General features: G+C 42.3%; 1 protein-coding gene across 4 annotated transcripts in view; it reads right to left on the bottom strand.

The window, feature by feature from the left end:
- Positions 1-296: 296 nt before the first annotated feature.
- The window catches only part of KDM3B (lysine demethylase 3B), a 72,215-nt gene continuing 48,291 nt past the window's right edge, over positions 297-24,220 (bottom strand). For 2 of the 4 annotated variants that reach the window (XM_073651437.1, XM_073651436.1), the window contains exons 21-24: positions 22,594-22,787; positions 22,340-22,516; positions 2,841-2,975; positions 297-1,530 (exon numbers count right to left, since the gene is read on the bottom strand). In XM_073651437.1, coding sequence (XP_073507538.1) covers positions 1,450-1,530; positions 2,841-2,975; positions 22,340-22,516; positions 22,594-22,787 — 587 coding nt within the window. In that variant the 3' untranslated portion in view covers positions 297-1,449. The remainder of the gene's footprint in view (positions 1,531-2,840; positions 2,976-22,339; positions 22,517-22,593; positions 22,788-24,220) is intronic. The other 2 variants (XM_073651439.1, XM_073651438.1) reach the window with 2 other exon arrangements.

The following is a 24,220-nucleotide window of genomic DNA, read 5'->3' as shown; positions in this document are numbered from 1 at the left end:
ATTGACTCCATGATTGGCATTTTTGCCTTTCAGCGCTGCGATTAAATGCACTGCTGAATGGTAAAGCTTCATAGCAGGTAGTGTGCATGCTTTCTGGATCTGAGCTCAATGTACTCTGACTGTATGAGAAGGTGTTTCTAGGGTAAATGCAAGAATATTATGATCAGAGGTACTGTTGTACATATATTGTCTTACACTGAAAATTATAACTGTGCAAACAACTTGTGCCACGTCTTAACTGTAGGAAAAAACCCCACAAATCAAACGAGAGATTCGTTGTACTTTAATAAGAACATGGAAACCCTAAGTCAGCCCTTCACAAAATCAAAATACAGGAAGTCAAATTAAAGTCATCTACAATAATTCACTTAAAAAACGTGTGTAAATGCATGTATAAACAGACCTGCAAAGTGGCACCAATACAGGCGGGAAAATGATCACCTCCCAAAATCTGGAAAGCTCCTTAAAATAATGATGTCTGATGGTCTGATTATAGTTGTCTCAAATATTAATTTCAAAATATATCACTGGTTAAGAATGCAGTTTTTCATTGGATGGGTAACAACTGGTAAATGAAATGGATCATGTGCCAAACATTTTGCATAAAGTTGCTACAGCAACTCTATACACGTAATACAAACGCTGTGGAAAGATGCCCAGTAATGGCTTCCTCTCTTAACAAACACTTGGGTATGGTGTGATAATCCTAAAACTGGCCAGTACTTACACTCATATGAATGACTACAGAAAGTAGTCATTGTGAAAGGAAGACTAAATGCTATGTGCCATTCTGGAAATGCAGGGAAAACAGAGGTGATCTTCATAAGGTCTAAAAATGTCTAATGTCATGAAAGAGTAACTGCTCCGCTAAAAACCTATTGTTCTTAATAAATACATTTCCAATGCCTGTCCTCCCCCAATAAAAGCATGAATTCAGCCCCCTCCACTTTATTTAGAGCTAGCATATTGAACTATGCCATTAATAAGGTTGTAACAAGTTATTTTGTATTGCAAATAACTACAAGGACAAGTACTAAATTATCCATTGTGTTAGACATTGGGTTCAAGGTGAAGAGTTTTTCTTTTTTTAATTATTAACTATGTTAGTTCCACTTGTATTAGTTTTGTAGATTTCTCCAAGACTGGAAAACTATGCCCAAGAAGCCATACATGCTCTTCTAGATTTTCTTAGTCCAGAAATGTGCTATCAGCACAGTATTCCAGAGATCATGTAGTTAAAGCTGAAGGCAGTGACAGAAAATAGCCGCCTTTCAGACAAGTGCGTAAGTGAGGCATGTCTATAGTACATGTGATGAGGCTGTATAGAAAACAGTGGCTGGGTTGTACAATGGATCCTCTCTGTTTTGACTTTTGCCTTTAGAAGTGACAAATCCAAAACGTGAATGATGCTCCTGTTCCAATTTTCCAAGAGCGTAAAACTAATGTTCTTTATGATCTCGCCAGCTTAGACTCATGTGCTCGGAGGGTGCCAACAGCATCTTTGACTGCATGGTAGATAATGTTCTTGACCTGAAAAAAAAAACAAAAAAAAACAAATGGGAAGAATAAGGAAAATAAAAACAATTTTTGAGAACGTTTTTACGGATAGGGATGGGAGTAAAGGGCATTACCCAAACTCATCATATCTTAATAATAATAATTGGGCACCATACTTTTCTGTCAACCTATTATGATTAAAAGCTATGGACATCTGACATGGAGAATTATATTTACATACTTTAGAGTAACTTTTTAAATTTATTATAATATCTAAGATTCAGTTTTCAATATTTCATCCTTTATTCATTATCAGACCCCCTATTATTTTTCTAGTTTCAAACTTTTATCATGTGAATGTATCATCCCTAGTAATATAGGCTGCATGTGAGGTCTTTGTATCCAGAATGCTGCTGACTTCACTAGCTTTCATCTACAATCACAGCATCATCTCTGGACAGCTTTTTCCCTTCTGCAGACCATGAAGACGAATTTCCTATAATTTGTGGTAACAGACAACGATGGTGAGAAGTATGTATTTTCCCCTTCCCTTTTTAAGTCCTCACTTTTTCTCTGTACAAAGTTACATAATCTATGTGATTCTCTAACCTCCCCATTTACTTTCTTCCTGCATATATTATACTGCTATATACATTAGTTTTCGCAATCTACCCCCTCCTTGAAAACTTGGATGCTTTCCCTCCTCTCCACTCTCTCATCTATCATGTACATCCTTCTTCCTTGCCATCAACTTTAAGGCCAAATTCACACTTTTTCTAATCTTTTATGCAATAAAAAGGTCCAATTTTCATCAGTGTGATATGGTTTCCATCCGTTTTTAATTTGTCAATTGTTACCACCTGTATGTCATCCTCTTTCTCATACGAGTTAAAAAAAAACGATGACTTTTCAAGCTTCTCCTAGCAGTCAGTGAAAAATGGACAGCACACAGATTCAACACAAATGGCATCCTTGTGCTGTCCATTGTATTCAGAAGACCCATTCATATGAAGATTGACAAATCCAGGAGCAGAGTGCTGTTGGATGTTTGTCAGAAGTAGCTGGACAACCAGCTATGTTAGGGAATTGCTTAGCCTCTACAACAGCAAAATAGGAGGAATTTTTCAGATTTAGAAAGTTGCTATATTTTTATGGAAAAAAAAAAATAGTGCAAAGCTAACCATAAGCTTTAGATGCTTATGTTCCTATAAAACAAAATGTGAAGGGTAAATAATGATTTTAGAATTTTAAGTATTAAAAGGTTAAGGATATACAATAGTTTTTCTTATACAGAAGTGGTAATTAAGTTATTATAAATAATTATTTGTAAATCACTATTATACCTGTAGTTTGTCCTCGTGGTTTGTATGCGTATTTGACAAGTGCCTAAATTCCTGCGTCAGACGAAAGCAATGTTTCACATGTTCTGGAGAGACAAAATCTTCCGCTACTTTTATACAACTGTACAAGTTGTGGACCTTCAGACAAATGAAAAGTAAATACGATGTAAAATCTCATTGTGTATGGACACAAGTATGTAAATCAACTCAACACGATTATGCAACCTTGGTGGCAGAGATCTTAAGTTTTGTCAAAACTATGGCATATCTAGGAACTTTTCACAAGATGCCATGGTATGAAATATTTTTGTCTTTTTATTGAATGGAATAAAACTATCTTGTATACCTCCCAATCAGAGGGCAAGTTATTTACTTTGGTAGTGTCATCATATTCCACAGCGCTTTACAGACATTTTCACTGACCCCATTAACTCTCACAATATGAATTCCCTATCAGTGTGTCTTTGGCGCGTAGGAGGAAACCCATACAAACACGGGGAGAACATATCCTCAGTTGGGTAAATGGGTGTCAATAAATATGTTTCCCAGCACAGTAAATGGACACTGAACAGGAGACATGTTTTAGATGTATAGCAGATGCAAGTCCCACCAATGAGAACCGCATATTTCTCAAGAATAGGGCCCCGTCACTTGCTGCTATCAACGGAGAGGTGGACCGAATTCCCATGTAAATGAAAGAGAATTACAACCATCTTTAAGGATGAGACAAATGTGGTCCTATTGGTGAAATTCTCATCAACTAGGCATTTATGCCGTATCCTGAGGATATATCAAATGTACAAAATGCCAACACCCTTTTAATAACTAGGTGTTACTAGGGATGTTAACTGGGGTGTGTTTCTATAGAGTTTAACAAAGTTCGCTCAGTGCTGCCAGTATCACAGTATGTCGGGACACACCTCTTTTTCAAGGTGAATGGTAACACTCAGGTGTCAATTTACTTGCTGTATTTTTCGGACTATAAGACACACTTTTTAGCAAGAAAAAAAATCTTGCTAAAAAGTGAGTGCATCTTATAGTCTGGAGGCAGCTTCCTGTGATCGAGGACAATGCCGATACAGTGTCCTTCCAGATCACCGAGACACCTTCTCTCTCTCCTCCTGCCCCACACTGATCTATGTGACTGGTACAGACTAAAAGAGGAAGCTACCGGGGCCTGTATGGAGGCTGCACATTCCATGTACCCTAAGGACCTTTCACCCAACAAGCTCCAAGACCTTTCAGGTCATGCGATTGATCACATGACCTGAAAGGAACTGCAAAATTAGGTAATGTATGGTGTGTGTACAGGGTCGGTCTGGGCTGGCGGGATACCGGGAAATTTCCCGGTGGGCCCCGCCCCTGCTGCAGAGTAGAGGGGGGAGAAGAGAACAAAAAAAAATCCTGCGGTTTTAAGGGGCACGGGCCCTTTAAAAGCGCAGGCACAGTGTATGCAGGGACGCGCGCACGCAGCGTTCATTACCTGAACCACCGCGGCGCACGTCCCAGTGAAGCAGCTGAAGCTGCGTGTCTCCCTTCGCCGGCCGGCGTATGACGTCATCGTCATGCGCCTGCTGTGAAGGAGGCGCGCAACTCAGGAGAAGGAGGACACCGCACGGGATCGCAGGAAGGTAAGAGGTGTGTGTGTGTGTGTAATGGTCTGGACACACAAGGCGGGGGCCAGCAGGACACACAAGGGGGGGCCCAGCTGGACAGACCCACAAGGGGGGGGCCCAGCTGGACAGACCCACAAGGGGGGGCCCAGCTGGACAGACACACAAGGGGGGGCCAAGCTGGACAGACACACAAGGGGGGGGCCCAGCTGGACAGACACACAAGGGGGGGGCCCAGCTGGACAGACACACAAGGGGGGGGGCCCAGCTGGACAGACACACAAGGGGGGGCCCAGCTGGACAGACACACAAGGGGGGGGCCCAGCTGGACAGACACACAAGGGGGGGCCCAGCTGGACAGACACACAAGGGGGGGCCCAGCTGGACAGACACACAAGGGGGGGCCCAGCTGGACAGACACACAAGGGGGGGCCCAGCTGGACAGACACACAAGGGGGGGCCCAGCTGGACAGACACAAGGGGGGGCCCAGCTGGACGGACACACAAGGGGGGCCCAGCTGGACGGACACACAAGGGGGGCCCAGCTGGACGGACACACAAGGGGGGCCCAGCTGGACACACGAGGGGGGGCCCAGCTGGACACACGAGGGGGGCCAAGCTGGACACACGAGGGGGGGCCAAGCTGGACACACGAGGGGGGGCCAAGCTGGACACACGAGGGGGGGCCAAGCTGGACACACGAGGGGGGGGGCCCTGGCTGGACACGCAAGGGGGGGGGAGCCTTGGCTGGACACGCAAGGGGGGAGCCCTGGCTGGACACGCTAGGGAGGGGAGCCCTGGCTGGACACACAAGGGGGAGCCCTGGCAGGACACACAAGGGGGAACCAAGGTGGACCCAGGCAAAGGGGGGTGGGCAGGATGGGTATATGGGGGGCAGGCTGGACATATGGAGGCCAGGATGGATATATGGGGGGCAGGATGGATATATGGGGGGGCAGGATGGATATATGGGGGGGCAAGATGGATATATGGAGGCCAGGATGGATATATGGGGGGGGGGGGGGCAAGCTGGACTTATGGAGGCCAGGATGGATATATGGGGGGAGGGGGGCAGGCTGAACACATGGAGGCCAGGATGGATATATGGGGGGGGGCTAGGATGAATATGTGGGGGGGGCGGGCTCGATACACATGGGCTAGCATAAATATATGGAGGGGCACACTGGATATATGGGGGGGTGTCAGGATGGATATATGCAGGGGGTAAGGGCAGTATGGATATATGAGGGGAGAGGTTGGACACATGGAGGCCAGGATGAATATGTAGAGGGCAGGCTGGACACATGGAGGATATATGGGGGGGACATATGGGGGCGCAGGCTGGAAACATGGAGGCAAGGATGGATATGTGGGGGGGCAGACTGGCACATGGGGGGGCTAGGATGGGTATATGGGAGGGGGCAGGCTCGATACACATGTGCTAGGATAAATATATGGAGGGGTCACACTAGACAAATGGTGGCCAGAAGGGACATATGGGGGTGCCTGGCTAGACAAGGGACTTAATTACTGTTTGGGGGCCAGATTGAGGAACATACTTTATTAGTTTATGGTGACCAGTGGGGAACATTATTACTTTAGATTCCAATTATTATTACATTACTTCTTCTGTAATATAATTTACTTTTTAGGAAATTGTTTTTCATGGGATGGGACAAAAGAGAGGTCCTGCTACTGTGCAGGACGGCACTATGTTGCTTTTTTTCTTCAACTGGTGTAGTGTAGAGGTCGGGGGGGGAAAGTGGGAATATTCTCTAGAAGAGATCAGTTATTAATAACTGTGTGTTATTTTCTGCAGAGATGATTCCTGGCTGGAAGAAGTGATGGCTGTCTGTGCCAGATGAAGAAGAAAAGCGAAGATGAAGGACTTCACCTAGAGACATCACTGGTGAGTCAGTGTATTACATGTACACTTACACTACACACGTGGTCAAAATTGTTGGTACTCCTCGTTTAATGAAAGAAAAACCCACAATGGTCACAGAAATAACTTCAATCTGATAAATTACAAATTTTTGAAAATGAAGAGATGAAGGTCAGACATTGATTTTCTGCTTCCACAGAATTTAAAAAAAAATTAACCTCATGAAATCGGCCTGGACAGAAATGATGGTTCTTCTTAACTTAATATTTTGTTGAACCTTTTGAGGCAATCACTGCAATCAAACGATTCCTGTAACTGTCAATGAGACTTCTGCGCCTCTCGACAGGTATTTTGGCCGACTCCTCATGAGCAAACTGCTCCAGTTGTCTCGTGTTTGAAGGTTGCCTTTTCCAGAATGTTTCAGCTCTTTCCAAAGATGCTCCATAGGATTTAGGTCAGGGCTCATAGAAGCCACTTCAGAATAGTCCAATGTTTTCCTCTTAGCCATTCTTGGCTGTTTTTAGCTGTGTGTTTTGGGTCATTATGCTGTTGCTAGACCTGCGACTGAGACCAAGCTTTCTGACACTGGGCAGCACATTTCTCTCTAGAATCCCTTGATAGTCTTGAGATTTCATTGTACCCTGCACAGATTCAAGACACCCTGTGCCAGGTGCAGCAAAGCAGCCCCAGAACATAACAGAGCCTCCACCATGTTTCACAGTAGGGACAGTGTTCTTTTCTTGATATGCTTCATTTTTCCATCTGTGAACATAGAGCTGATGTGCCTTGCCAAAAACTTCAATTTTTGTCTCATCTGTCCATAGTACATTCTCCCAGAAGCTTTGTGGCTTGTCAACATGTAGTTTGTCAAATTCCAGTCTGGCTTTTTTACTATTTTTTTTTTCAACAATGGTGTTCTCCTTGGTCGTCTTACATGAAGTTCACTTTGGATCAAACAACGGTGGATAGTACGATCTGACACTGATGTTCCTTGAGCTTGAAGTTCACCTTTAATCTCTTTAGAAGTTATTCTGGGCTCTTTTGTTACCATTCATATTATCCGTCTCTTTGATTTGTCATCAATTTTCCTCCTGCACCCACGTCCAGGGAGGTTGGCTACAGTCCCATGGATCTTAAATTTCTGAATAATATGTGCACCTGTAGTCACAGAAACATCAAGCTGCTTGGAGATGGTCTTATAACCTTTACCTTTTAACATGCTTTTCTATAATTTTCTTTCTAATCTCCTGAGACAGCTCTTTCCTTTGCTTCTTCTGGTCCATGTTGAGTGTGGTACACACCATGTCACCAAACAACACAGTGAGTATCTGTAGCCCTATATACAAGCACAGTGAGTATCTGTAGCCCTATATACAAGCACAGTGAGTATCTGTAACCCTATATACAGGCACAGTGAATATCTGTAACCCTATATACAGGCACAGTGAGTATCTGTAACTCTATATACAGGCACAGTGAGTATCTGTAACCCTATATACAGGCACAGTGAGTATCTGTAGCCCTATATACAGGCACAGTGAGTATCTGCAGCCCTATATATAGCACAGTGAGTATCTGTAGCCCTATATACAGGCCCACTGACTGATTACAAGATTGTAGACACCTGTGATGCTAATTAGTGGACACAACTTTATTTAACATGTCCCTTTTGTCACATTATTTTCAGGGTTACCATCATTTCTGTCCAGGCCGATTTCATGAGTTTAATTTTTTTTTTAAATTCAGTGGAAGCAGAAAAGCAATGTCTGACTTTCATTTGTTCATTTTCATAGATTTTTAATGTATTATTACTTTTGTCAGATTCAAGTTATTTCTGTGACCATTGTGGGTTTTTCTTTCATTAAACGAGGGGTACCAACAATTCTGACCACGTGTGTATATAGTATATACAGAACTCCTGTGTATGTCACTGGTGATCACTATATTATGTATACACTATATACAGAGCTTCTGTGTATAATGTCACTTGTGACCACTGTATTACCTGTGCACTATATACAGAGCTCCAGTGTATAATGTCACTGGTGATCACTGTATTACCTGTACACTGACACTATATACAGAGCTCCTGTGTATAATGTCACTGGTGATCCCTGTATTACCTGTACACTATACACTATATACAGAGCTCCTGTGTATAATGTCACTGGTGACCACTGTATTACCTGTACACTATATACAGAGCTCCTGTGTATAATGTCACTGGTGACCACTGTATTATCTGTACACTATATACAGAGCTCCTGTGTATAATGTCACTGGTGACCACTGTATTACCTGTGCAATATATACAGAGCTCCTGTGTATAATGTCACTGGTGACCACTGTATTACCTGTACACTATATACAGAGCTCCTGTGTATAATGTCACTGGTGACCACTGTATTATCTGTACACTATATACAGAGCTCCTGTGTATAATGTCACTGGTGACCACTGTATTACCTGTGCACTATACACTATGTACAGAGCTCCTGTGTATAATGTCACTGGTGACCACTGTATTACCTGTACACTATATACAGAGCTCCTGTGTATAATGTCACTGGTGACCACTGTAATACCTGTACACTAAATACAGAGCTCCAGTGTATAATGTCACTGGTGATCACTGTATTACCTGTACACTGACACTCTATACAGAGCTCCTGTGTATAATGTCACTGGTGAACCCTGTATTACCTGTACACTGACACTATATACTGAGCTCCAGTGTATAATGTCACTGGTGGTCACTGTATTACCTGTACACTGTATACAGAGTTCCTGTGTATAATGTCACTGGTGATCCCTGTATTACCTGTACACTGACACTATATACAGAGCTCCTGTGTATAATGTCACTGGTGATCCCTGTATTACCTGTACACTGACACTATATACAGAGCTCCTGTGTATAATGTCACTGGTGGTAATAACAGTGTTGTTAGTATTGTGGTTTGTATTCATGATCAGTATTGTAGTATTTGGTCACTTTGGGGTGGTAATATGTGGTCTGGTCATGGTGTGGCCGTATTTGTTCCTTGTATGTAGTATTATTCGGTCACTATGTGGTGGTAATATGTGATCTAGTCATGGTGTGGCGATATTTGTCTCTTTTGTATGTGGTATTATTGGTGTTGATATAGTGGACTGTGTTGTGTATGGCAGTTATTTTGTTCTTGCTGATATTAACTAGGAAAAGATTTTTTTCCATTAGGCCACAGCCCCACCATCAGTATTCGGTCAGTATTTTTTCTCAGGAGTAGCTGCCAAAACCAGGAGTGGGTGATAAATACAGAATTGGTGACTTGTTTCTATTATACCTTTTCTCTGATTGTTCCTCACCTGGTTTTGGCTCCCACTCCTGAGAAAAAATACTGACCAAATACTGATAGTGGGGCCGCAGCCTTAGAGATTAAATACTTGGACCAGAGCGGCAGAGATGCACTTACAGGGGTTCTCTGGTGAAAACAAGTAATCACCTCTCCACAGGATCAGTGATGATATTGATTGGTGGGGGTCTGACTGCTGGGACACAATCGGCAGAATGTGGAGCTTTTCTCCCCATTAGACTGGAGCGGCATGTGAGATGCGACCACTCATCCAGTCATTCCCTCAGTGACTGTGAGCGCTGCTCTTTTTTGGAAGCTGCATTTTAAAATGGGGATAAGTGTCCTGTCAGGGATGAAACTTCCCCATTCTTCTGATAGGCGCGTTTTCCAATGTTCGGACCCAAACGATCAATAAGTGATCACCGATCCTGTGGATCCCATGGATCGGTGATAACTTGTTTTAACCAAAGAAGCCCTTTAATGCAAACTACCGTAATTGTACATCCCAGTTATAGTGGTGCACAGTAGATGTGCAGGAGCCGCCAGTCAATGCTCCACTATAACAGGGATAGCGGATAACAGATATTTGCATATGGCTGTAGGTGGGCCCCTAGAGTCAGTTCTCCCTGTGGGCCCCAGACACCCCAGTCCGACCCTGTGTGTGTATGTAAATGTGCATGTTTAGCACAACTGTGTGTACATAAATGTGCATATGTAGCAGTACTGTGTATGTAAATGTGCATACGCAGCAGAGCTGTGTGTGTATGTAGCAGAGTAGAGTGTGCATGTACTGTCCAAGCAGCAGTATGCTCAATATTAATTATGGTCACTATTACTCTCAACCCTATACTGGATACATATATATCTGCTGACATTAACCATAATAATATTTCTGTACAATTAGCTTGGGTAATGTCATACTATAGGCTCAAAATGATATAGATGGACAACAGGTGCCTGAGTCAAGGAAAGAAATATAATTTAAATACACTGCTCAAAAAAATAAAGGGAACACTCAAATAACACATCCTAGATCTGAATGAATGAAATATTCCCATTGAATACTTTGTTCTGTACAAAGTGGAATGTGCTGACAACAAAATCACACAAAAATCATCAATGGAAATCCAATTTATTAACCAATGGAAGCCTGGATTTGGAGTCACCCCCAAAATTAAAGTGGAAAAACACACTACAGGCTGATCCAACTTTGATGTAATGTCCTTAATAAAAGTCAAAATGAGGTTCAGTATTGTGTGTGGCCTCCACGTGCCTGTATGACCTCCCTACAACGCCTGGGCATGCTCCTGATGAGGTTGTGGATGGTCTCCTGTGGGATCTCCTCCCAGACCTGGACTAAAGCATCCACCAACTCCTGGACAGTCTGTGTTGCAACGTGACGTTGGTGGATGGAGCGAGACATGATGTCCCAGATGTGCTCAATCGGATTCAGGTCTGGGGAATGGGTGGGCCAGTCCATAGCTTCAATGCCTTCATCTTGCAGGAACTGCTGACACACTCCAGCCACATGAGGTCTGGCATGGTCCTGCATTAGGAGGAACCCAGGGCCAACCGCACCAGCATATGCTCTCACAAGGGGTCTGAGCATCTCATCTCAGTACCTAATGGCAGTCAGGCTACCTCTGGCGAGCACATGGAGGGCTGTGCGGCCCCCCAAAGAAATGCCACCCCACACCATTACTGACCCACTGCCAAACCGGTCATGCTGAAGGATGTTGCAGGCAGCAGATCGCTCTCCACGGCGTCTCCAGACTCTGTCACGTCTGTCACATGTGCTCAGTGTGAAACTGCTTTCATCTGTGAAGAGCACAGGGCGCCAGTGGCGACTTTGCCAATCCTGGTGTTCTGTGGCAAATGCCAAGCGTCCTGCACGGTGTTGAGCTGTGAGCACAACCCCCATCTGTGGACGTCGGGCCCTCATACCACCCTCATGGAGTCGGTTTCTAACCGTTTGTGCAGACACATGCACATTTGTGGCCTGCTGGAGGTCATTTTGCAGGGCTCTGACAGTGTTCCTCCGGTTCCTCCTTGCACAAAGGCGGAGGTAGCGGTCCTGCTGCTGGGTTGATGCCCTCCTATGGCCCCCTCCACGTCTCCTGGTGTACTGGCCTGTCTCCTGGTAGCGCCTCCAGCCTGACAGACACAGCAAACCTCCTTGCCACAGCTCGCCTTTATGTGCCATCCTGGATGAGCAGCACTACATGAGCAACTTCTGTGGGTTGTAGAGTCCGTCTCATGCTACCACGAGTGTGAAAGCACAACCAACATTCAAAAGTGACCAAAACATCAGCCAGAAAGCATTGATACTGAGATGTGGTCTGTGGTCCCCACCTGCTGAACCACTCCTTTATTAAGGGTGTCTTGATAATTGCCAATAATTTCCATCTATCGTCTATTCCATTTGCACAACAGCATGTGAAATTGATTGTCAATCAGTGTTGTTTCCTAAGTGGACAGTTTGATTTCACAGAAGTTTGATTTACTTGGAGTTATATTCTGTTGTTTAAGTGTTCCCTTTATTTTTTTGAGCAGTGCATATACAGGTGCATCTCACTAAATTAGAATATCATCAAAAAGTTTATTTCAGTTCTTCAATGCAAAAAGGGAAACTCATTATATAGAGTCATTACAAACAGAGTGATCTATTTCAAGTATTTATTTCTGTTAACCCCTTTACCCCCGAGGGTGGTTTGCACGTTAATGACCAGGCCAATTTTTACAATTCTGACAACTGTCACTTTATGAGGTAATTACTCTGGAACGCTTCAACGGATCCCCCTGATTCTGAGATTGTTTTTTCGTGACATATTGTACTTCATGATGGTGGTAAAATTTCTTTGATATCACTTGTGTTTATTTGTGAAAAAATCGGAAATTTGGCGAAAATTTCACAATTTTCAAAATTTTAATTTTCATGCCCTTAAATCAGAGAGATATGTTACACAAAATAGTTAATAAATAACATTTCCCACATGTCTACTTTACATCAGCACAATTTTGGAATCAAAATTTTTTTCCATTAGGGAGCTATAAGGGCTAAAAGTTGACCAGCGATTACTAATTTTTACAACAAAATTTACAAAAACATTGTTTTAGAGACCACATCACATTTGACGTGACTTTGAGGGGCCTTTATGACAGAAAATACCCAAAAGTGACACCATTCTAAAAACTGCACCCCTCAAGGTGCTCAAAACTACATTCAAGAAGTTTATTAACCCTTCAGGTGCTTCACAGGAATTTTTGGAATGTGAAAGAAAAAAATGAACATTTAACTTTTTTCACAAAAATGTTATTTTAGACGCAATTTTTTTTTATTTTCGCAGGGGTAACAGGAAAAAATGGACCCCAAAATTTGTTGTGCAATTTCTCCTGAGAACGCAGATACCCCATATGTGGGGGAAAACCACTGTTTGGGCACACGGCAGGGTTTGGAAGGGAAGGAGCGACATTTGACTTTTTGAATGTAAAATTTGCTTGAATAGTTAGCGTCCCTGATGTGCCTAAATAGTGGAAACCACTCCCTCCTCCCCCCAGTGACTCCATTTTGGAAACTACACCCCTCCAGGATTTTATCAAGGGGTATAGTGAACATTTTGAACCCAGAGGTACGACACAGAATTTGATAACATTAGGTCATCATATTGAAAAGTTGTCATTAGTCTTGAGTGCAAGTGCTCGCTATTTGAGTAAGCATCGGGTACTCGGGTATGAACCAAGTATCGCGGGTGCTCAAGTGACAAGCTCGAGTCCCCACCCCGCATGTTTCACGGTTATTAGACACCCCAAAAAAAATGGCATGGCAGGCAATCCCCGCAAGGTTTTATTGGCTGTATAACAGCTGCCAAACATTTGGGGCGGAGACTCGAGCATGTCACTTGAGCAACCGCTATACTCGGTGCATACCCGAGCACCTGATGCAAACTCAAGTAGAGAGCACTTGCTCTCAACACTAGTCGCCATATCGTCATCTTTTTTTTTCTTTACTTCTGAAAAAATCCCAACCCAAACCCTAGCCCAACTCTAACCCAACCCTAGCCCTAACCCTAACCCTGGCCCTGGCTCTAACCCTAGCCCTGGCCCTACCCTAACGTTTATTTTTTACGCCGTTCCTCGTGCGGTATAAGTGATTAGACGTCTTTATTCTTCGGGTTGGTGCAATTACAGCGATGCCAGATTCATATTGGGTTTTTATGATTGACAGCTGTCACACACTAAAGACGCAAAGACTAGTTTTTGCATCGCCATATTTTGAGAGCTATAATTTTTCCATATTTCGGCCGACAGAGTCATGTGACTGCTTGTTTTTTGCCGGACAAGTTGACGTTTATATTGGTACCATTTTCGGGCACGTGACATTTTTTGATCGCTTTCTATTCTGATTTTTAGAAGGCAGAATAAACAAAAACCAACAATTCAGGAATTATTTTTTTGTTTTTTTTTATGTCGTTCTGCGTGTGGTAAAATTGATAAGACAGCTTTATTCTTCAGGTCAGTACGTTTACAGCGGTACCGCATTTATATTTTGGCGCTTTTACACAATAAAAACTATTTTATAGAAAAAAGAATTGTTTTTGCATCGCTTTATTCTGAGAGCTATAATTTTTTTTATTTTTCTGCCGTTGGAGCTGTATGGCGGCTTGTTTTTTGTGGGACAAGATGACGTTTTCAGCGGTACCATTTTTATTTACATTCGTCTTTTTGATCGCGTTTTATTCCACTTTTTGTTTGGCGGTATGATGATAAAATATCGTTTTATGTTTTGTTTTTTATTTATTTTTTTTACCGTGTTGACTAAATGGGTTAACTAGTGGGGCAGTTTTATAGGTCAGGTCGTTCCGGACGCGGCGATACCAAATGTGTGTACTTTGGTTTATTTTTATTTTTTTTTTCATAAGATTGTTTATTTATGGGTATAATATATATATTATATAATAATATATATATATATAATATATATATATTTTTTTATTATTATTATTTTTTTTCATTTTTGTTTTTTATATTTTTACAATTTTTTTTTCCTTTTTCTGACATTTTTATGACTTTTACACTTTGTCCCACTATGGGACTTTCACTTTTTGCAGCCTGATCGGCTGTATAGCACAGGAATGCAGAGCCATCCCTGTGCTATGCAGCCTGTCAGCTCTGCACAGTGAGAAGTTACTTTGGTCGTGCACAGTGCATGACCAAAGCAACTTCCTGCCTCCTGGTGACCCGGATGTTGTCATGATGACATCGGGTCACCATGGCAACATCCGGGACCAGACAGACGTCGCGGGACGCCGGCAGAGAAGGTAAGTATAGCGCTTACCTCCTCTTGCCACCGGAATGCTGCATTTCAAGGGTTAATGTGCAGGGAGTGGTGCGGGACTGCTCCCTGCGCATAGCACTGGGTGTCAGCTGTAACAATCGCTTGTGTGCGGGCGAAATCGCTAGGGAATACTAATACCTATCAGGCCTATAAGGCCCAGATACGGATTAGTATGCCCTGGGCCAGAAAGGGTTTAATGTTAATGATTATGGCTTACAGCCAATGAAAACACAAAAGTCATTATTTCAGTAAATTTAGAAAAATTAAAAAACACCTGCAAAGGCTTCCGAAGCGTTTAAAAAGGTCACTTAGTCTGTTTCAGTAAGCTCCACAATCAAGGGGAAGACAGCTGACTTGACAGATGTCCAGAAGGCAGTCACTGACACACAAGGTCCCAGAGTTCCAATTTTCATTTGGAAATCAAGGTCCCAGAGTCTGGAGGAAAAGTAGAGAGGCACAAAATCCAAGCTGCTTGAGGTCTAGTCTGAAGTTTCCACAATCAGTGATGGTTTGAGGAGCCATGTCATCTTCTGGTGTAGGTCCACTGTGTTTTATCAAGACCAAAGTCAGCACAGCCGGCTACCAGGAAATTTTAGTGCACTTCATGCTTCCCCCTGCCGACAATCTTTTTGGAGATGGAAATTTCATTCTCCAGCAGGACTTGGCACCCGTCCACACTGCCAAAAGTACCAATACCTGGTTTAAAAACAACAGTACCACTGTGCTTGATTGGCCAGCAAATTAACCTAACTTTAACCCCATAGAGAATCTATGAGGTATTGTCAAGAGGAAGATGAGAGACACCAGACCCAACAATGCAGACGAGCTGAAGGCTGCTATCAAAGCAACCTGGGCTTCCATAACACCTCAGCATTGCCACAGGCAGATCGCCTCCATGCCACGCCGCATTGATGCAGTAATTGATGCAAAAGGAGCCCGACCAAGTATTGAGTGCATTTAATGAACATACAGTAGGCCAACATTTCAGATTTTAAAATCATTTTTCAAGCTGTAAGCCATAATCATCAACATTACCAGAAATAAACACTTGAAATAGATCACTCTGTTTGTAATGACTCTATATAATATGAGTTTCACTTTTTGTATCGAAGAACTGAAATAAATTAACTGTTTGATGATATTCTAATTTAGTGAGATGCACCTGTAGAAAACAGGTGCCTGAGTCAAGAAAATACACACACACAAACACGTACATACATACATACTGTAGATAGATACAAACATATACACGCCTCACAAAAAGTTAGGGATATTTGGCTTTCGGGTAAAATTTCAGGATGAACTTAAAATGCACTCTAACCTTTTCAGGTGAACTTACTGTGACCATCTCTACATTTTTAAATACACATGTACAGCTATTCAATGTTTCAGTACTTTTTGCACAACTTGCTCTTCTCTAACAAGGAGCTTAATGGCAAAATTCACAACAGGGTTTTGATCCATGAATCGGCCAAAAAAATATCGGCGTTCAATTAGAATTGGTATTTAAACAGTCCTCCACATCATGCTGTTCACATTTTAACATCATGAGACCAAGACCACACCTAAAATTGATCAATAGTACCTCGCCATTGCGAGGCTTCAAGCAAAATATTGTCAGATGGAAGTGGCCACAGAGCATAGAGAGTCACAGACGGTCATCAGCAGGTTGCAACAGATAGGGAGACTGATAGAGTCACAGAAAGGCAGAGTGGATGTCCTTTGGCCACATCCCACACTGATGACTACTTCATTGTGAACAATGCCCTTCGGAACCGGAAGATGAATGCCACACAACTCTAGGCACATTTAAGGGAGGCTGAAAGGCACCCAAGTATCTCGTTAGACCATTCAAAACCGTTTACATCAGCGTGGTCTGTGTGCTAGACGACCTGCAAGGGTAAATGACCACACCACCACCAGGCACAGGCGTCATCACAGGCAGCATCTACGCTGGACGAGGTACAAATGGGCCTCAGTGTTGTTCAGTGATTAAAGTCAATTCACGCTGAGCAGAAATGATGGTCACCAACGATGTTGGAGACATCAATGGGGAGAGCGTTCTACATCAGCCACTTTTGTCACCAGACAAGCCTTTGGTGATGGTGGTGTTACAGTATGGGCAGGTGTGTCTAGTCAATACAGAACTGCCCTACACTTTGTGAATGGTACAGTGACAAACCAGTACTACTTGAATAACATTAATCCAGTCATTGTGCCTCTGCACGAACAACATATGCCTAATTTCATCTTCATGGACAACAATGATCCAGCTCATCAAGGTCACATCATTAGGGAACGGCTGCTGGATACTGGGGTACCTCAAATGGAGTGGCCTGCACTTTCTCCAGACCACAGAAAACCTATGGGATCAGCTGAGTCGCCGTGTAGAGGCTCGTAACTCTCTACCCCAGAACCTCAATGACCTGAGGGTCGTCCTTCAAGAAGAGTGGAATGCCATGCCTCAGCAGACAATAACCCCACTTGTGAACAGCATGAGACGACGTCGTTGTCAAGCTGTAATTGATGCTCAAGGCCACATGACAAGTTACTGAGACATTGACATTTTTTGGTGGGGTATACCCACCACTGTTGGAATTTTTTGTCAAATTGCCTGAGATGAGGAAATCACCTTTGCATGCTCCTATTTAAAGGAACTCTTTCAGCAGGTTTTTGGTACCTCATTTGAGAGCAGCATAATGTAGGCAAAGAGACATTGAATCCAACGAGGTATCACTTAGATTAACGGGTGCAGCCGTTCTGACACAAATCAGAGCTTTTAGATTTAGCAATGAAGCAGAGCTGAGAAAGCTAACCCCGCCCACACGAGGCTCTGTATATACAATGTTCATGAACAGTGAGCTGCCTGTCACAGGAGAGCCGGACCAGGAGGCTCACAGCAATGACAAGCTACTGGTGCTAAAACAATCATTGCAGGCAAACAAAACCAGGAGTTTTGTAAGTTTGGTAAGAGAGGCACTGCTGAAATCTGTGTTTTAACCTCTACATCATGCTGTCTTCAGCTTATATAGCAAAAAACTTCTATCAGATTCCCTTTAAATGCCCAACTTTCATGATAAAATAGCACTGTAGAATGAACTTTTAACGTTTTCTATAAATTTTGCCCGAAAGCCAAATATCCCTAACTTTTTGTAAGTAGTGTATATATATCAGTACATAATGATGACATGGTGTCTCCATTGAGGGGCAGACAGAAGGCTATCTGCTGCATTTTAGATTCTGACATCCACAGACAAACAACTCACACAAGCCTACCATTCAGGATACAGCGAAAGATAAGTGAGATACTGCTATTAACCAATCTAATGGACTCATGGACTATGTATTATTTTCTTGTAACTTCTTCACATATTCTGTATTTTGCTACAATAATTCTTTTTGAAGACAACACAATAAATCACTATGTTTTTCATAAGAATTATTGTGACATTCTTCTTGGGGCGGAATATATTATAATATACAGTACAGACCAAAAGTTTGGACACACCTTCTCATTTAAAGATTTTTCTGTATTTTCATGACTATGAAAATTGTACATTCACACTGAAGGCATCAAAACTATGAATTAACACGTGTGGAATTATATACTTAACAAAAAAGTGTGAAACAACTGAAAATATGTCTTATATTCTAGGCTCTTCAAAGTAGCCACCTTTGGCTTTGATGACTGCTTTGCACACTCTTGGCATTATCTTGATGAGCTTCAAGAGGTAGTCACCGGAAATGGTCTTCCAACAATCTTGAAGGAGTTCCCAGAGATGCTTAGCACTTGTTGGCCCTTTTGCCTTCACTCTGCGGTCCAGCTCACCCCAAACCATCTCGATTGGCTTCAGGACTGGTGACTGTGGAGGCCAGGTCATCTGGCGTAGCACCCTATCACTCTCCCTCTTGGCCAAATAGCCCTTACACAGCCTGGAGGTGTGTCTGGGGTCATTGTCCTGTTGAAAAATAAATGATGGTCCAACTAAACACAAACCGGATGGAATAGCATGCCGCTGCAAGATGCTGTGGTAGCCATGCTGGTTCAGTATGCCTTCAATTTTGAATAAATCCCCAACAGTGTCACCAGCAAAGCACACCCACACCCACACCATCACACCTCCTCCTCCATGCTTCACGGTGGGAACCAGGCATGTAGAATCCATCCGTTCACCTTTTCTGCGTCGCACAAAGACACGGTGGTTGGAACCAAAGATCTCAAATTTGGACTCATCAGACCAAAGCACAGATTTCCACTGGTCTAATGTCCATTCCTTGTGTTCTTTAGCCCAAACAAGTCTCTTCTGCTTGGTGCCTGTCCTTACCAGTGGTTTCCTAGCTGCTATTTTACCAAGAAGGCCTGATGCACAAAGTCTCCTCTTAACAGTTGTTGTAGAGATGTGTCTGCTGCTAGAACTCTGTGTGGCATTGATCTGGTCTCTAATCTGAGCTGCTGTTAACCTGCAATTTCTGAGGCTGGTGACTCGGATAAACTTAGCCTCAGAAGCAAAGGTGACTCTTGGTCTTCCTTTCCTGGGGCTGTCCTCATGTGAGCCAGTTTCTTTGTAGCGCTTGATGGTTTTTTCAACTGCACTTGGGGACACTTTCAAAGTTTGCCCAATTTTTCAGACTGACTGACCTTCATTTCTTAAAGTAATGATGGCCACTCGTTTTTCTTTACTTAGCTGCTTTTTTCTTGCCATAATACAAATTCTAACAGTCTATTCAGTAGGACGATCAGCTGTGCATCCACCAGACTTCTGCACAACACAACTGATGGTCCCAACCCCATTTATAAGTCAAGAAATCCCACTTATTAAACCTGACAGGGCACACCTGTGAAGTGAAAACCATTTCCGGTGACTACCTCTTGAAGCTCATCAAGAGAATGCCAAGAGTGTGCAAAGCAGTCATCAAAGCAAAAGGTGGCTACTTTGAAGAACCTAAAATGTAAGACATATTTTCAGTTGTTTCACACTTTTTTGTTAAGTATATAATTCCACATGTGTTAATTCATAGTTTTGATGCCTTCAGTGTGAATGTACAATTTTCATAGTCATGAAAATACAGAAAAATCTTTAAATAAGGTGTGTCCAAACTTTTGGTCTGTACTGTATATAATTATATATATACATACATACATATACACACACACACACATATACATATATAGTATTTATATTTAACACAGTGAAGACAAGTGAGCATATACCCTGTGGTAAGTAAATAAGTGAAGAAAAACAGTCCATGTAAATAACATAGGGTTCTTACTTAACACTATTTTTATTTAAAAAAAAAAAAGTGTAAAAGCCTTCCCACCGCAACAGGGTGACCACAATTGGGACAGTCCTACCTGGTCTCTGGTTTTAAAACCTTACTTTGAGCGAGGGGCATGAACTTTCGCAAAACAATCTGATTCATAGAGTATATAATACTCCTTTGTGCTTACACAAGTTTGGTTACAAAAACGACGCAAACCGTTATAGGTATGGTAATCCTGATGCAGATCTAGGTCACGTAATGTGGAACAGCCCTAGACTTAGGGGATTTTGGAGATTCTAGATCTTGTGTCCAAGGTGTTTGAATGTGAGATTCCCCATGATCCTATTGTGTGTCTATTGAGATATGTAAATGGTTTACCAACTGAAGAGGCCCATCAGATAGCTATCCTCTGTCTACTATACCAGGCCAGGAAGCGGATAGCTTCACACTGGAAAGACAATGAACCTCTAAACATAAAAGAATATATCCCTAAAATCAACAATATACTTAGACTAGAGAGATATGTATACCAGAGAAGGGAGAACCCTCTTAAATTTGAAAAATTGTGGGCACCTTGGTTGGATTCTCCGGGCCTGGCCCCTATGACATTAACATGGTCAAGAATGTTAGTGACTGCATTGATTAGATAAATCAGATTTCATTGTAATATAAATATAATGACTGCAGCTAATTGATAATTAGCAGATTGATAAGAAGTAGCTAAATGAACTGTGCATGTTAATAAATAAGGGAAAGATAGAAAGTGACCAACACATCTGATACGTAATAAAATAAATCCTTTTATTGCATGAGAAACAAGTTTTACAATGTGAAGAAATTGACAATGTCTATAAACTGTCTCTCCCCTTTAAGGTCAAAAGAGCTGGCGGGAAGGGGTGGGAGTTGGAGGGGGAATTTGAAAGGATGTGATTGTCAACTTACCTGTTCATGTTGAAAATGTTTAAATAAAAATTATTTGATTTAAAAAAAAACAAAAAAAAAAAAAAACTTAAATTGGTCTGCTGACCTGAATGTAGATAAGGGCAGAGCAGAACAGGAGCCTGACTGTTTCAGACCCATGCCCATGGGAAGTTATATAGATGAATTGCCTACCTCAAAAGCTCTAGCTCTATACTGCTTCCCAGTGGGCAGATGTCTGAAATAGTCAGGCTCCTGTCCTGCTCTGCCCTTATCTACACTGAGATCGGCTGACACTAGGTAAGGTTTTAATACTAAATTCAGGATAGGACCGTCCCAATTGGGTACACCTTGTTGCGGTGGGATGCTTTTACAATCAAAAAACTGTTAACTAAGTACCCTATATTATTTACATGTACTGTTACTGTTTACTTACTACAGGGTACATGCTCATTTGTTTTTCCCTTAGGTTTTGTCTGTGAAATAGCCACAGTGTGAAAATGTTCTTACTCAGTTCAGAGCTGGCTGTCAGTCAGTGCCGGGGGCATTGTTACAGCCGCCGCTCACTACGCACTGAGTGGTGCGGGCCTGTATGACTGAAAGCTTTCAGTGCGAAGGCAGCATTGGAAGGCTATTAACCTGCAGCTTCACACCATATCTGCAGGGTAATAGCATTTTGGGAAGTGATAGGTTGCCTTTAAAAGGGGCTGTCTGGCCAACTAAATATTTTTAACAAACTGTCAGAATGGTGAAAAGTAATAAAAGTAGTAATCACTGGCCCCAGCTGTGACCAACATGTCACTGCTATAGCCACTGATTGGTTGTAGTGGTCATGTGTCCGTCCAAGCAGAGCATACCGAAGACTAGCAGGACACTAGTAAGCATCACAATGTGGACAACTTGTTTTTTATACAAGAAAGAAAAGGATATAGTGTGGATGTGACATGATGGAGCACCGCAGCCATGATATTACAGCAATAATATCCACATGATACTGCAGGAACCCGGCATCATCAGGAACACTTATCCTAAATGCCAATGCCTCTCCTCAGTCAGTTTCTTCTGCTAAGCATTAAGATAGACTACGTTATTCATGTGTGCTTTTGGTGCATCGTGGTACAGCACAGAAAAAGCAATACTGTATTATGTTGTACCTGATGTGGTGCCCCAGCAGGAATGAAAACAGCATCTCCCAGGAATTGTACAATTGCCCAGCCTTGCACTCCATATTCATCATAGAGGCGCTTACGTAAATCCTGATCCAAATACCAACTTTGATCATGTATTGGATCATGATCTGCAGGATTTTCTTGCCCCTGTTCATCACCAACCTATAATATAAAACACAACAATGAGTAATGACATGTTTTGTATAAGTGGCTACCATAGTTGGATACCAAAACTGTACCTTTCTAAGAAGCTCACGGATCTTTTCTGCATCCTTAGCGGCGTAAATGTGCCACAGTGCTCCAGGCTTTTCCTTTCCCTCATGAATTCGTTTTTTTGTCACTTCATCAGCATCGCCTTCCTCAATAGTTCTGAGTACCTCTGAAAGTTGTGTTACATTAGCCCAATCTTGTTTTATATGATAGATATGTAAACCTAACACATGTAATTTATATAAAGCTCTTAGGCCTCGATTCATCACATTGTTTTCGCCAGAAAAAAAACACCCTTAGTTGAGAAAAAATCTTGCAACCTTTGGCATTTTTACACCTATTTTCCCAGCTTTGCCAAAATAGGACAAGCTGGGTTGAGACAGGTGCAGAGCAGGGAGAGATGCCTCAACTCATCTAATTCATGGCAAGTCATGGCATACCCTAAGCCAGAAATCTTACTCCAGTCCACGACTGGATTAAGATTTGTAGCAGGGCGCACGCCACTTTCCAGACATGCCTGATTCTTTAGAGGCATGTGCTACTTAATGAATCAGGCAAGCCTGACTCCAGCTCACCCCCTTATAAAGACTGGTGTGAACAATGCCGGTCTTGATGAATTGGAGTCTTAATGTTTTGTTTCTTTACCTTAGTAGGAAGCTGCAACTATAAGCCACAATTTAAAAAAAATGTATTTTATTGTTCATTTCCTTCCTAAATGTAAAGTTAAGCAACTTTCTAACTAATCTTAATTAATAATTTTCTACCACAATAGAAATAATAGAAATCTGGATTAGACTGCCCAAGTATATGCTATGAGTAGTGCTGAGAGAGTATGTTCTATTAACCCTTTCGGCGAGTATGCTCGGGCCGAGCTCCGAGTATTTATAGCTGCTCAGTGATATGGTTGAATCGCTCCCGTGTGCATGATTTGCGACTGTTTGACAGTTTTACTACATGTGAGGAATGTCTATTTCTTACACATTCCTCACATGTAATAAAGCTGTCAAACAGTTGCAAATCATGCACACGGGAGCAATTCAACCATATCACTGAGCAGCTATAAATACTCGGAGCTCGGCCCGAGCATACTCGGAACAGAACATACTCGCTCAACACTAGCTATGAGGAAATACAGTAAATTGCAGGTATCGCATGCATTATATGGCAGTAGAAACAAAGAGGAAAATGAGAAACAGGCATGTTTTATTCACCCGTGTTAAATAAATGCTAAGAAACCTTTTTATATTGAACACTGTTCTGCATCAGTATTTGAAAGCCTAAACCAAGAGGGGCTTCAAGACACACAAGAGGTGCTAATCTTCTGTTTATGATTCATACATCCATAATGAATGTTCGTTTGTTAGTCATCTAGCACAGTATTAAAACACAATGGGACGGTTGTATCAACCAAAACGCAACAGAATTCTGGCACCATTTGAGCTAACCCCCCTAAACTATCGTGACTTGCACCATATTTATTAATGCATTGTAGACTATTTCAGTCTGACAAAGGGCCACGTGTTCACTAAAAAAAAGGAGTGTGGCTTAGAGGGTGTGGTCCAAAGTGCAAAATCATGTCCCAAAACGTGATTTCTGGCACAAAGTAAGCCAGCTAAAGTTTAATTAGACAGTCTTAAAAGATGCCAGATTCATCAA

This window comes from Phyllobates terribilis, unplaced genomic scaffold, assembly GCF_046119375.1.
Source record: "Phyllobates terribilis strain yellow unplaced genomic scaffold, ASM4611937v1 Scaffold_11__3_contigs__length_659146591, whole genome shotgun sequence".
NCBI classification, from domain to species: domain Eukaryota; kingdom Metazoa; phylum Chordata; class Amphibia; order Anura; family Dendrobatidae; genus Phyllobates; species Phyllobates terribilis.
This window is presented reverse-complemented; position numbering and strand designations above follow the sequence as displayed.